This window comes from Camellia sinensis, chromosome 7, assembly GCF_055761805.1.
Source record: "Camellia sinensis isolate YWXY chromosome 7, ASM5576180v1, whole genome shotgun sequence".
Lineage (NCBI taxonomy): Eukaryota > Viridiplantae > Streptophyta > Magnoliopsida > Ericales > Theaceae > Camellia > Camellia sinensis.
The window spans coordinates 167,374,028-167,387,905 of record NC_138967.1 but is presented as its reverse complement, the minus strand read 5'-3'; the positions used below and the strand labels follow the sequence as shown (position 1 = coordinate 167,387,905).

Sequence of the window (13,878 nt, the reverse complement as noted above, 5' to 3'; positions counted from 1 at the left end):
GGCCCACGGAGCCGTGCCAGGTGAGGTTGTGGGATGGGTTGGTCCAAAAATTAATTTTTTCGACAAAATTTATTTGAATTTTTCCCAAAAATTCTTATGGGAAAATTATTTTTTCTGAACGAAATTAATTCAAATTTTGTGCCAAATTTAAATTCAAATTTCGTATCCAAATAATGCCTCTTTTGGTTTTATTTTTCAACAGGTTCAAACTATTTTTTAACATTAAAACTGCCTAGCAGTTATGGACAGATTCAAACTGTTTTCCAGCAGATCTGTTCAATTTTGTATCATACCTGTTCAATTCAAAAACTTACATGTTTAGCCTTTCTTAAGGGACACCATTTTACCTATAAAAGCAGACCGATTTCCAGTAATTGTTTCATTCTGAAAATCCTTTTTCTTGATTTCTTTTGTACTCTCTTTGCATTATTCTGCATACTAGTTTTTTAGAAAAAAATCAGAGAGTATAGAACACAGGTTCTAGTTCGCTGTACAGATTATTTGGAGTGCTATTACAATCTGTGAAGATCATTGTAACCTAGACACCATTTATCCATAAGTACAAAAGTGGGGCAAATCTGTCTTAAGGATAGAGTTGTTCGCCGTACAGATTCTTTGGAGTGCTACTATAATCGGTGAAAATCATTGTATCTTAGGAGATAGACGCCATTTATCCGTAAGCACCAAAGCGGGTGAATTTGTCTTAAGAACAGAGTGTCACCTACTCAACTTGATCTATTTTGTACTTATTCATTTCGGTAAATAAATTTTGTAAGTAATTTATATTTGTTTGTTTGATTTAGTTTCAAGTTATTTATTTTACACAGAAGATTGTTCCAACAATCTTAAGACAGATTCGAATTATTCTGTTTATACAGAATTTTTCGTTTGTTTTCTTTTCTTTCTTTCTTTGTCTTACAGAAATTATTTTCTAGGGTTTTACAAAGTAATATTCTAGTTGAAAAATACAAATAGTAGTAATATACTATTTGACAAATAGTAGTAATATACTGTTTATTTTCTTTGACAACTAGTAGTGATATACTGGTTATCATTAATAATTTCAGAATATTCATTTGTGAAGTTGGTCAGAAATTAATTTTGATTTTTAGAAATAATTTCTAGAGTTTTCATTAATTAAAATTCTATTTTCAGTATTTTAATTTTTGAAATGTTATAGAAATATTTTTTTTTTGTGTGGAATTAATTTGTTTAAATAAATTTTATTTTCAAATTAATTGGAAATAAAAGATACAATTTTTGTTTCTTTTATTTTTACAGAATTAAATTCTGTGTTTATAGTTTAATTTTCGGTGTAGTATAACATTCTAATTATAATTTTATTTTATAATTTAGAATTCATGACTACCGAAACAAATGCTCAAACCAATACTGCTCAAACCATTGCTCCAATCCCTTCTCCTATTGTGACTGTACCAGTCAATCACGGTAAAAACCAGAGAAATTATTAGGAACTGATTTTAAAAGATGGCAGCAGAAAATGCTGTTCTATCTTACTACTCTCAACCTGGCACGTTTTCTCCTTGAGAATGCTCCTACTGTAAAATAGAATGAAACCGACCGGCAAGTGGTTGATGCCTGGAAACATGCTGATTTCCTTTGCCGAAACTACATCTTGAACAGACTTAATAGCACATTGTACAACGTCTATAGTACTATCAAGACAACAAAGGAACTTTGGGAGTCCTTGGAGAAAAAATACAAAACAAAAAATGCTGGCCCGAAGAAATTCGTAGTAGGCAAATTTGTAGACTTTGTGATGGTTGATTCTAAGACTGTGATCAGCCAAGTTCAAGATCTCCAACTTATTCTGCGTGACATTCATGCAGAAGGCATGCCTCTCAGTGAATCCTTCTAAGTTACTGCCTTAATTGAAAAATTACCATAAAGCCAGAAGTAATTACAAGAACTACGTTAAATACAAGCGCAAAGAAATGACTTTAGAGGAATTGATTATGCGTTTGAGGATTGAGGAGGACAACCGCAATTTTGAAAAGCGGGCTTGTAAGCATCCAATGAAGTCTAAGGCAAATGCGATAGAACATTCTCCAAAAGCAAAGAAACGAAAGTATTCTGGAGAAAAATCCGCACAAGGCTCTAAAGGAGGGAAAAGTAAGAAGTTCAAGTTCAATGGCAAGTATTACATCTGTGATAAAGAAAGACATCAGGCCAAAGATTGCCGTAGCAAACGCAAAGACAAATGAAGATCAAGTAAGAAGCCTACTCAAGCCAATATAACCAAATTGGACAAAATTTCTAATGGGATAGATGACATAAATCTTTCCGCAGTCGTTTGCGAGGCAAACCTTGTCGGAAATCCTAAAGAATGGTGGGTGGACACTAGTGCTACTTGGCACATCTGTGCCAACAAAAAGATATTCATATCTTATTCTGTGGTGGACAACGACGAACAAATTTTTATGGGCAACTCCTCGACTTCTAAAGTTAAAGGATAAGGAAAGATTATTCTAAAGATGACATCTGGAAAGGAACTCACTCTCAACAATGTGCTGCATGTACCGAACATTCGCAAGAATCTAGTCTCCGGATCCCTGTTGAGTAAAAATGGGTTTAGGCGAGTGTTTGAGAGTGATAAATTTGTACTTACTAAGAATGAGATGTATGTAGGAAAATGTTACATGTCTGATGGCCTTTTCAAAATAAATGTAATGACAGTTGTACCATCTGTTATTAATAATAATACATATTCTTCTTACTTGCTTGAGTCTTCAAATTTGTGGCATGGTAGACTAAGACATATTAATTATGGATCTTTGCGTAAATTAATTAATATGGAATGTTTATCTAAATGTGACATTGATTTAAATCATAAATGTGAAATTTGTGTTGAGGCAAAATTAAGCAAAACTTCTTTTCATTCAATTGAAATAAGTAGGAATTACTTGAATTAATTTATAGTGACATTTATAATTTTAAATCAATTCAAACTAGAGGTGAAAAAAAATATTTTATCACTTTCATAGATGACTATACTAGATATAGTTATATTTATTTAATTCGAACCAATGATGAAATTTTAGAAACTTTCATTCAATATAAGAATAAAGTTAAAAATCAACTTGGTAAGAAAATTAAAAGACATAGAAGTAATAGATGTGGTGAATATGAATCACCCTTTGGTGAGTTTTGTAAAGAACATGGAATAATTCATCAAACCATCGCTCTTTTCTAATAGTGGCATGAATAATTTAGATCATTTTAAAAGTTGTAGAGGTTATATTTTATAAGAATCTCTATCATTATTGATATTTATCAGACGTTTTAGAAATTATATTGACCGCTTTGTCTATTAACAGATCTAAAGACAAATTTGAATGGACTTTAGTAACCTCAATGAGGGTATGAATTTACCATTAAGACTTATCTTCTTCCCCTCTTGATTTCCCTGTTTTTTTTTTCCCTCGCTTCGCCTTTTCTCTCTCATCTCATCATACATCCTCACCATGGCCACCTCTTTCCTGTCACACATCCATCATAACTAAACCATGCAAAACTCCATTACTACTGCCAAGAAAAAAAAAATACCATTAAAATATATCCTCTCACATCTTTAAGATTAGAAGGAATGATTTTTAAAAGGGAGATTATGTTTTCAGAAGTTGTCTATCAAAAATCATAGAGAGAATTAGATGCAGATAGAAGGAAAAAAAATTACCAACATATAAAAGAATGTGTAGTGATATTTATACTTCACAATTTTCATTTATACCCTATCACATAGACACTAACATTCCATATCCTTGTAATTTTTTTCTCTTTCTCCTACAATTTCTCAAAATCATAACACTGACTATTAATGTTGCATTTATATTATAAAAAAGCCAGAACCTTTAGCTCTTCCAACCATGTAGTTCCATGTAATTGATGACCACCAATTAATTACCTTAAATATTACAGCAAAATGGCAATTGATTGGAAGTTGTTTTCTTTTCAGAATTTAAAAATATTTAACAAATCTCAAATTTAAATCTCTTAAAAAGCCATAATTCCCATTTTTCAGCATCCATCACCCACCCATTTGTCAACCACCATGCCCGCAACCAGTTGGGAATTTCATCAAACAGCTGGAACTCAACAATATCAGGTGTTATTGAAGGAATGAGTGGTGATAAGTGGAGGAGAAAGAAGAGGAGAGTTGGACCCATTTGCAGAAAGTTGGGGTTGGACCCATTTTCACAGAGTTTGGAAAGACAGAGAGATGGGAAAGATGGAAAAATTGGTTTGATAATCTTAAGGGCATAATTGGCATTACAAAAAATATTGTTGTTGACGTCATTTTAGTCTGTTAAGTTAACTAACGGTAGATTAAACGAAGGAGTAATATGTAATGCAATTGTTTACTCAGGGAGGAGAATGTAATTTTAAAAATTGAGGAAGAAATATGTATCAAGATCAAACTCGAAGAGGAGTCATTGTAATTTACCCTTAAAATTATAGCCACATATTTTCTTACAACATTTTTTTTTATCGTTGATCCTGTTCATTTTCATTGTTGGTATGCGATATGATATGCTCGCGTTATTTGAGAAGCTAATTATTTTAATTGGTTATTTAATTTTTTTAATTATTTTAGTCTGATTAAAAAAATTATGTATTTTTTTTTTATCATTTATTCTATTCATTTTCAATGTTGGTATGTGATATAATATGCTCGCGTTATTTGGGAAGCTAATTATTTTAATTGGTTATTTAGTTTTTTTTTTAATTATTTTAATTTGGTTAAAAAAATTGTATTTAAAATTTAATTTTTTTTAATAGTTGATTTGATAGTTATAAGGGAAAAATAAAATAATTATAAATTGAATGTGACATTTTATCTTATTAATTATTTTAACTTATTTTATTTTTTTTCGTGGTCTATTTTAATTCAAATCTCTCCCCAAATAAAGCTACTGTAAAAAAACAAAAAAAACAAAAAACACAAATGTGTGGTTGTAGATTTAGAGGTAGTTTGGAAACAATTTTTTCTAAGTAATTCTTTGATTTTTTTTATTAAAAATGGACCCCCCATTGTTCATCACCACTCCACCTAGCCTATATAATAAGGTGTTGAACATAGTGGAAAATACACAGCTTCTCTCCTATTTTTCTCTCTTTCACTATCTTCCTCTTCGCCACATATTTATCACTAACCATAAGTAATAATGGCTGATAATAAGGTGGTTCTGTTGGATGTCTTGCCTAGTTTGTTTGGGATGAGGGTGAGAATAGCACTGGCTGAGAAGGGCATTGAATATGAATACAAGGAAGAGGACTTGAAGAACAAGAGCTCACTGCTTCTTGAGATGAACCCAGTTCACAAGAAAATCCCAGTTTTGATTCACAACCGAAAACCGGTTTGTGAGTCCCTCATCATTGTCGAGTACATTGATGAGGTCTGGAATGAGATAGCTCCATTGTTGCCCTCCGATCCTTACCAGAAAGCTCAAGCTAGGTTCTGGGCTGACTATGTTGACAAAAAGGTGGCTTGTTTTGTGGTGTTACTGCTTAATGTTTTTTTACTTTTTCAATTTGGTACTGTTTCATAAAAATAAAAATAAAAATAAAAATAGAAATAAAATATTTTAGTAAAAAAAAAAAAAAAAGGTGATTGCCAGTTAGATACGGTGACTGAAACAACAATGATAGAGACCTCACAAAATGCAACACTCATAACTTGAAATAATCTGAACCATTTATGTCACTGTTAGACACAATTTTCAAAAAAAATTCAAACACATCAATGGTCAATACATTAGTGGGGGGTCATGGGGGTCATCTTTTGTAAGGGTCTCAAACATTTTCCGTGGCTGAAATTAGCCTCTTTTGGCAAAGGGGTTAAAAGTATTTTTTTTTTAGTTTTATGGTTTTTTTTTTTTAAATTTTAAATTTTTATCATTTCTTTATTTTTTTGCACAATTTTTTTTTTTAAAAAAAAAACCACAAAAAAGTCAAAAAATTAAATTTTAACCTACTTCTAGAGGGCAGATAGTTGGTGGTGGTTAGATGTGATTGTTGATCTGGAAGTGGTCACCAGAGGAGGTCGACAATAGTGGTGGTAGGAGGAGGTTTTTGATAACGATGGCTGAAGATGGTGGGTGGCTGGGCGTAAGTGATGGAGGGAGGGAAAGAAAGAAGAATGAATGAAAATTTGTATTTGAAACATATAAAAATAATTTTTTTTGTTACAATAGTTTAGTAAATTTTATAAATTTTTTGTTTAATTTTTTGTAACAAAAAATTCACTTAAATAAAATTTTCTATAATTTTAAATTTTGTTTTATAAATATAAAAAGATTACAAATGTAAATGTTACTCAATGGCCTCTAGTATTATGTTGATATAAATTTGGAATAATTAGTGAAATTTTGAAAAAATGATTATATATTGATAAAAAAAATATAATTATAATTATTAATATTTATAATTTTTTTTTCTGATTTATAATTATTTTTTCAAAACTCTAACTTTCCCTATAAATTTCTCCTGAGTCAAATCTATATATTGTTGGGATTTAGACCTGAATCTCTGGTTTGAGTTTTTATTTTATATTTTTTTATGTATATTTATTTTTTCTCGTGAATAGCTTGGTTGCTTGAAAATAAAATCAAAGCTCACCGTCTCTATAAATTTTGATTTTTAGTTTTTTTTATAATATTTTAATTTTTTTTACATATACAAACTAAATAAATAAATTGTAATATTATATTTAAAATTTTATATTTTAATTTTTTGAGCATTATAAACTAAGGATATCTTTGATTAGTAGAATTATAGCATATGATTGAAATTATTAATTCATAAACTCACAATCCCATGTTTGATTGTAAATTTTATTAACTAGATTACATGTACAACGGAATTCAATATGACAAAATTGGTGAATTTTTTTATATTGTGAGGGACTGGGATCATAATTTCAAATTTTAAAAAAAATGAATTCAAAATAAATTATTATCTCACTAATTTAATTAGATAACTAAGCATACACTAATTCATAGAATTATCAATCTTTCAATGTTAATCCTGTTAATCAAGGCGAAGTGACTAATAAAACAGGTTTCGTAATAAATATTAGGCAGAGAGATATTTGATGTGGATTTCCACGAGTCCCGTTTCGATAATTTAAACTGTTTATTTTGTTTAACACTTCGTGTATTTCATCCCCTCCCAAAAAAAAAAAAAAAAAAAAAATTGAGTCGATATGATAATCGTAACCTATTCAATTTATTACATTTGTTACAAAAAAAGAAGAAGAAGAAGATAACAATTATATTTTAATAAATAAATCATTTATTTTTTGATGATAAACGCAATAAATTAAATATGTTACGATTATCGAATCAATCTAATTTTGTATTGTTGAAATATACGAAATGTTCAACTTAATAAACGGTTTGAATCATTAAAATCGGAAAATAGCAACACTTACCCATTTTCTTGGTTTATTCCCAATCAAACGCAATCAAACAAACACAATCTATCCGTAATTGAATGGTGTCACATTAATACACTAAAAAGAGGGGTCCAACCTAATTAACCTATTACAAAATATCTTAGATGCTATAATTATTAACATATGAAATGCAGGTGTATGCTTTTGGGAGGAAGATACTAGATTCAAATGTAGAAGAAGAGAAAGAGGAAGGGAAAAAGGGATTCATAGAATGTCTCAAGGTATTAGAGGGAGAGCTTGGTGATAAGCCATACTTTGGAGGTGAAACCTTTGGCTTTGTAGACATTGCTGTTGTCACCTTATACTGCTGGTCCTATGAGACCCTTGGCAACTTCAGTCTAGAGGTAGAGTGCCCCAAGCTATTTTCATGGGGCAAGAGGTGCATTGAGAAAAATGAAAGTGTTTCCAAGACTCTTCCTCACCAACACAAGATCTATGACTTTGTTTTGGGTTTGAACAAGAAGCCAAAAGCAAGAACGTGAGCTTGTTAATATTATCATATCGGTTAAATAAAATAAGTTGGATCTAGGACCCCCAGTTTGTTTCAAGGCACTTTTCTATTACAATGGATTTCTTTGGTCTGACCTCATATGGTGGAGAGGAGTCTTAGAATAAGGTACTGTGAGATCCGAATAGAGAATTTCCTACTTACTTACGGTTATACTTTGTGTGCATTTTTTCTTTTTCTTTCTTTCTTTCTTTGTTTTTTTTTTTTTTTCATTCTCTTGTCTATGGTTGTTTGTGTTTGTGTTTGTTGTCTCTTTAATTGTAATAAAGAAACACTTCCCTGTGTTTGTGGCATGTTAGGGATAAATATGAAAAAAAAAAAAGGGCTTGTATGTTGGAAATGCTATTGTCTTGTTTTTGTCCTAATGAATTTTCCAATTGCAAAATGTGGTGTGAATTTCAAGACACGAATGTGTGCTTGAGAGTTTATTGAGAAGGTTTGAGAAAGAGATTTAAGTATAGAAATCTTTGACTTTTCAATTAGTACTCAACTCAAAATGACAGATTATATAAAGAGTTTGGCTCTTCAATATGATTTAGGATTTAGAATTTGGGATTTGAAAATTTAGGATTTAGGATTTAAGATGGTAGATTATAGAGTGTTTGGCAATTTAATTCTTTGTACAATCAACATTTTACGCCTCTCATTTCAAATGCCTTCAATTCAAAAGAGGTTTTGAGCTAGAATTCAAAACAGTTTAGTGTCTTGGCAACTTTAACATAATCAATAATATGAATAAGTACTGAACAACTAAGAATCTGGTAAATAGATTAATTTTTTAGTATTAAATTTTTATAGACTCATTTTTAGCTAATAAATTATTTTTTTAGCACCCTCAAAAGAAGTGTGCCCAGTGTGCGCCAATCTCACTTTATTAGGCTCTTCACTCATTGCTTTCGTGAGTACTTCAAAAATATACTTGTTCTCTAATTTTTCATAATTAAATATAATAAAATAAAAAGATTATGATTATCAGATTAATTTAATTTTTTTTTTCATGTATTATACATACGAAGGGCCTTATAAAATAAACGGTTCAGATTATCGAAATAGGACTCGTGATGATGGGTTCCTCAAATCCCTCAAATTATCCTAAGTTGAGATTTGAACTTGAGAAATAGCCCAATCCATAATAATATTATGTGAACACATGTGATAGTATATTATAAGAGTAAATTACACTCACTTCTCTTGAAATTAAAAAAAAAAATACTATATTTCACACTTCTAACATTATTACATTAACCTCACTTCTCGTATGGTAAAAAGAGATGATAATATTATTTTTTTATTCATACAACTAACAAATTACTGATAAAAAATAACTTAAGTATTATTTGAATTAAAATATGGGCAAAACACCAATAAATCTCAAATTTTAATATGTTAAACCATTTGGTCCTGGCTTTTATTTTGTAGACTAATAAATCCTATTTGAATGTTAAAAGCTCACTATAGGCCTTTTTTAGATTTCCCTCCTTTCCGAACATCAACAACATTAACTACACCAATAACATCATCAAACATCAACTACATCATCAAATATTATCAAACATCAAGTATATCATCAAACATCATCAACATCACCAACATCATCAACATTGATCAAACATCAACTGCATCGTCAAACATCATCAAATATCAACTACATCATCAAACATCATCAACATCACCAACATCATAAAACATCATCAACATCATCAAACATCAACTACATCATCAAACATCATCAACAACACCAACATCATAAAACATCATCAACATCATCAAACATCAACTACAACATCACCAACATTACCAACATCATCAAACATCAACTACATCTTCAACCTTGTCAAACATCATTAACATCACCAACATCATAAAACATCATCAACATCATCAAACATCAACTACATCATCATACATCATCACCACCAACATTGTGAACATCATCAAACATCGACTACATCTTCAACCTCATCAAACATCATCATACACCAATATGAAATACAATATATTGATGTTTATAGAATATAACAAACAAAGATACCACACCAAATATAAAAAAGACTAAATGGTTTACAAAAAAATACTCAGGACTAGATAGAGCAATATTTCCCAATATAAGATTTATGAGTAATTTTTCCTTAAAATATTAAGAGAAATTAATATAATTATGTTAAAAATGTAAATCTGATTATATTTTTTGAAAAACAGTGAAGTGAGTGTAATTTACTCAAATTATAAGGGTAGGCATTATTGAGAGGAAAACATCAATGTCTGGAATCTTGATTAGCAGGCCAAGAAAGAGTCAACAACACATGCATTGGAAAGAGGTAAAGTTTCATGATCAATAACCTTGTAATATGAAAAATGTTATGAACTAAGACTTATCTTTATATAATTTGTTAAGAATGTGTTTGTATAGTGAAAATTAAATTTATAAAGTGTGGATTTTATAAATAAAATAAATTTTAACTATTGATTTATTTTTTTGAATAAATTATAAATTCATAAGTTTGAATTTATAGTCTTATTTTTGTAATATTTTATTTCACAATTTATTGATAAATTTAAATTTAAAAAAGACCTTGTTCCACCAGTGCCCGAAGTCGTTCAAATGTCCATTAGTTTTGATTTTTGGGGCATAGTTTGGATGAATTTTCCATTTGACAAAAGTCTCGAGACAAGTAAATTAATGACACCCCTGGAAAATGATAGATCGCTACTTTCATGGGAAAAAAATAAAAGAATATATATATATATATATATATGCAATTTAGAATAAATTATAAATACACCTCTTAAGATTTGCTTAAAATATGAATTATTCTTCATAGTTTAGAAAATTACAAATATCCCTTTGTCAAATTTTTTATTGAACAAAATTAATTGAAAAAATAAAATTCTTAACTACTCTCCTATATAATAATATAATTACATGAATTATTAATTGAAATAAATTTCTAACATCATTAAAAACTGTTAATTAACTTGATAATTTATTAATAAAAAGAGTTATTTGTTATGAAATTAGAAATTTTAAGAAACGAGATATAATTTTCAAAATCATCAAAAATAAATAATATTTTAAGTAAATATCAAAAAGTGTATTTATAATTTATCCTAAATTTTACAAGTAAATTTATCATAAATTTTACAAGTAAATTTATCAATATGATCTAAAAGCTAGTAATCCACTTGATTCATAGATCAGATCCTTATCATTATATGTCCAACAGTATATTACTACTATTTGTTTTTCCAACTAGAATATTATTTTGTAAAATCACAGAAAATAATTTCTGGAAGAAGAAGAAGAAGAAGAAAAGAAGAAAGGAAACAAACGAAAAATTATGTATAACCAGAATAATTCGGATTTGTCTTAAGATTGTTGGAACAATCTTCTGTGTAAAATAAATAAATTTGTCATGACCCAAACCCGCCCCTGTAGGTTTAGCATCGTAACCGGCTAGTAATCCTTGGATCACCGAAGGCCTCTGAACAGATTAACAAAATTAAGGGGCTAGTGGAAGCTAATACATAAATATAGTTGTCCAATGAGCTGTGCTGACTTATATGAAACGAAATATTTAAAAACTTTATATACAATAACCGGTAGTCAACCATACATTATACCTCCACACATTACAGTATTTTAAGTACAGCCAACGACATCAAATCAAGTCTTAAATAAACAGAAACCACGGAACTTAAACACAGGACGCTTCGGGAACCTCCACATGAGCCACAATGGTTGGCTGACAACAGAACACAGATCCAGACAAAAGCCTTTAGGCTCGGGCTCCTGGATGCTCACCTATACATATATATACACACAATGAGCTAAAGCCTAATGAATAACATTAAGGTAAAGGGGTTAGTGAACAAAATCCGAATATATCATAAGCAGAAAACAGACCGGAGCATAATCATTCCCATATCAGAACATAATAATGGTACATCCCATAGAACACATCACATAACGTCTTCCAACTAGAGTAATCGATTTCGGATACCGATTAAAGACATATCACTACAATGAAGTGGCTAACGAGATCTCGTAAACTTGTATGTCATGGACCCGCATTTTCATGTCGTCCCTCATGACTTGGGACTATCTATGGATGCCATAATAGATTTCAAACTTGGAATATTTGTTCACGAAAACAGATATCATTTCAGAAATCAGAACTTATCATATTTCATTTGGAACGTAATTCATATGAACGTATCTTTACAATAACGTTACTCACAGTGGTGCCAGCAATGGTCAATCAACCCTCGAGTCTTGACCTACAACCACAAAATACATAACACAAGCATGTCTTATCATTACACATTCAAGTGACCATTAAGACTTAGCGTTCATTACATTGGTTCTTATTCTTTCTTATCACATTGCTTAAAACACACACACAATTACAGTCTCGGAACTTAGTACATTCTTTTCTTAGTGTGTTTCTAATCCATAACCTTATTACTATGTCTTAATTAAGGCTTAGGAATGCCTAAGATGCAATGAGAATGCCAAAACATGCCTTGGAGCACTTAGGAAGATTTATGAAAATAAGGTCCACGCTCGAGCGTAGATTTCCTCGCTCGAGCGGACATGCAAATATGAGAGGGGTCGCTGGAGTGAGACTTCCTTCGCTCGAGCGGTCTGCAAACTCGGAGAAAGTATTGGTTGGTCTCAATCTACGCTCGAGCTACAAATTCCACGCTTGAGCGGATCAACAATATACAAAGGGTTCGCTCGAGCGTGACTTTGGTCGCTCGAGCGGAGCGCTTATGCCTGCAAAAATACTGAGGGCTCGCATTCTTCGCTCGAGCACAGGTTTTCTCGTTCGAGCGGACTGTGAAATTCTGGGTTTCCAAAAACAGAGTTTTGAGCTTCAAAATGCAATTCAATGGCTACACTCATGCATAGCTTGATCAAAACACTTGGAAAACTTTTCTAAAACACCAATACATGATCATTTACAAACCCTTAGCTCAAAACTCGTGGATTTAGCTAAAATTGAGTTCAAACTTCCATGTATATAAGGTTTATGAACTCTTTTTCTCCAACACCATGGTTTTAACAAAATTGAGCTCAAAGGCTCCATGCATGAAGGAAATCATTTTCAAAATATGAGTTTAAACTTTAAAACATGACGAATTATACATGCATGTGCCCAATAACTTATGATAACAACATAAATGCTCAAAATCAAACACAAATGGCAAACCTCCATATATATGTGCATGCATGTGAAATTATAATCAAATTCTCTATCTTCTTGACAAATACATGTGAAATACATGCAAATGATCATAACAACTCCATGAATGCATCTCTACAACACACAATTTTCATGAATTAATAGTCAAGGGCTTACCTAAAGTCTTTAAACACACAAGATCCTTGCCAAACTTGAGCAACTCTAGCAAAATCCCTAACTTCAACTTTAAATCAACACTTTCTCTCTCTAAAATGGAGTCTCTCTCACTCTAGGATGAAATCTCAGATTTTTGCACTAAGGGAAATGAAGGAGATGTGAGCTCACATGAGCTTAAGTCTCACATTTATAGCTATAATGCTCAAACACCTTAATTAGAACATAAGGCTTGCCAAACGCAACTTAATGAATTGTTTTGAATCAATTTTTGATAAAACTTGCCAAATGATTCTAAAAATTCCAAATAACATATCGGTGTAGTCAATTTCAGTTTCGGATGCCGATAAGGCTTTCAATTTAAATATTAAAGTGGAATTCCAAACAGATATTTCTATAAGTAACAGATAGAAAGTCAAAATCATGCAAAGTGCAGAATAAACACATAATTTATTTTAATCCACTCATTAACATCATTAAATATGGATTAGTGGCTAATTACGGATAGGGGTTGTTACAAAATTGAAACAAAT

General features: G+C 30.6%; 1 protein-coding gene across 1 annotated transcript; it reads left to right on the top strand.

Annotated features, from left to right (window-relative positions):
* Window positions 1-5,090: 5,090 nt before the first annotated feature.
* LOC145795428 (putative glutathione S-transferase) lies at window positions 5,091-8,370 on the top strand. The gene is made up of 2 exons (XM_082879735.1): window positions 5,091-5,504; window positions 7,612-8,370. Exons 1-2 carry the CDS (start codon window positions 5,187-5,189, stop codon window positions 7,957-7,959), a joined length of 666 nt encoding a protein of 221 aa, XP_082735861.1. The 5' UTR covers window positions 5,091-5,186; the 3' UTR covers window positions 7,960-8,370.
* The last annotated feature ends 5,508 nt before the right edge of the window (window positions 8,371-13,878 follow it).

Excerpts from the sequence above, each read along its gene's own strand:
- LOC145795428 (XM_082879735.1), top strand. The coding sequence starts at position 5,187 with ATGGCTGATAATAAGGTGGTTCTGTTGGATGTCTTGCCTAGTTTGTTT. Across the intron at positions 5,505-7,611 it reads CTGACTATGTTGACAAAAAG|GTGTATGCTTTTGGGAGGAA; the intron begins GTGGCTTGTTTT and ends TATGAAATGCAG.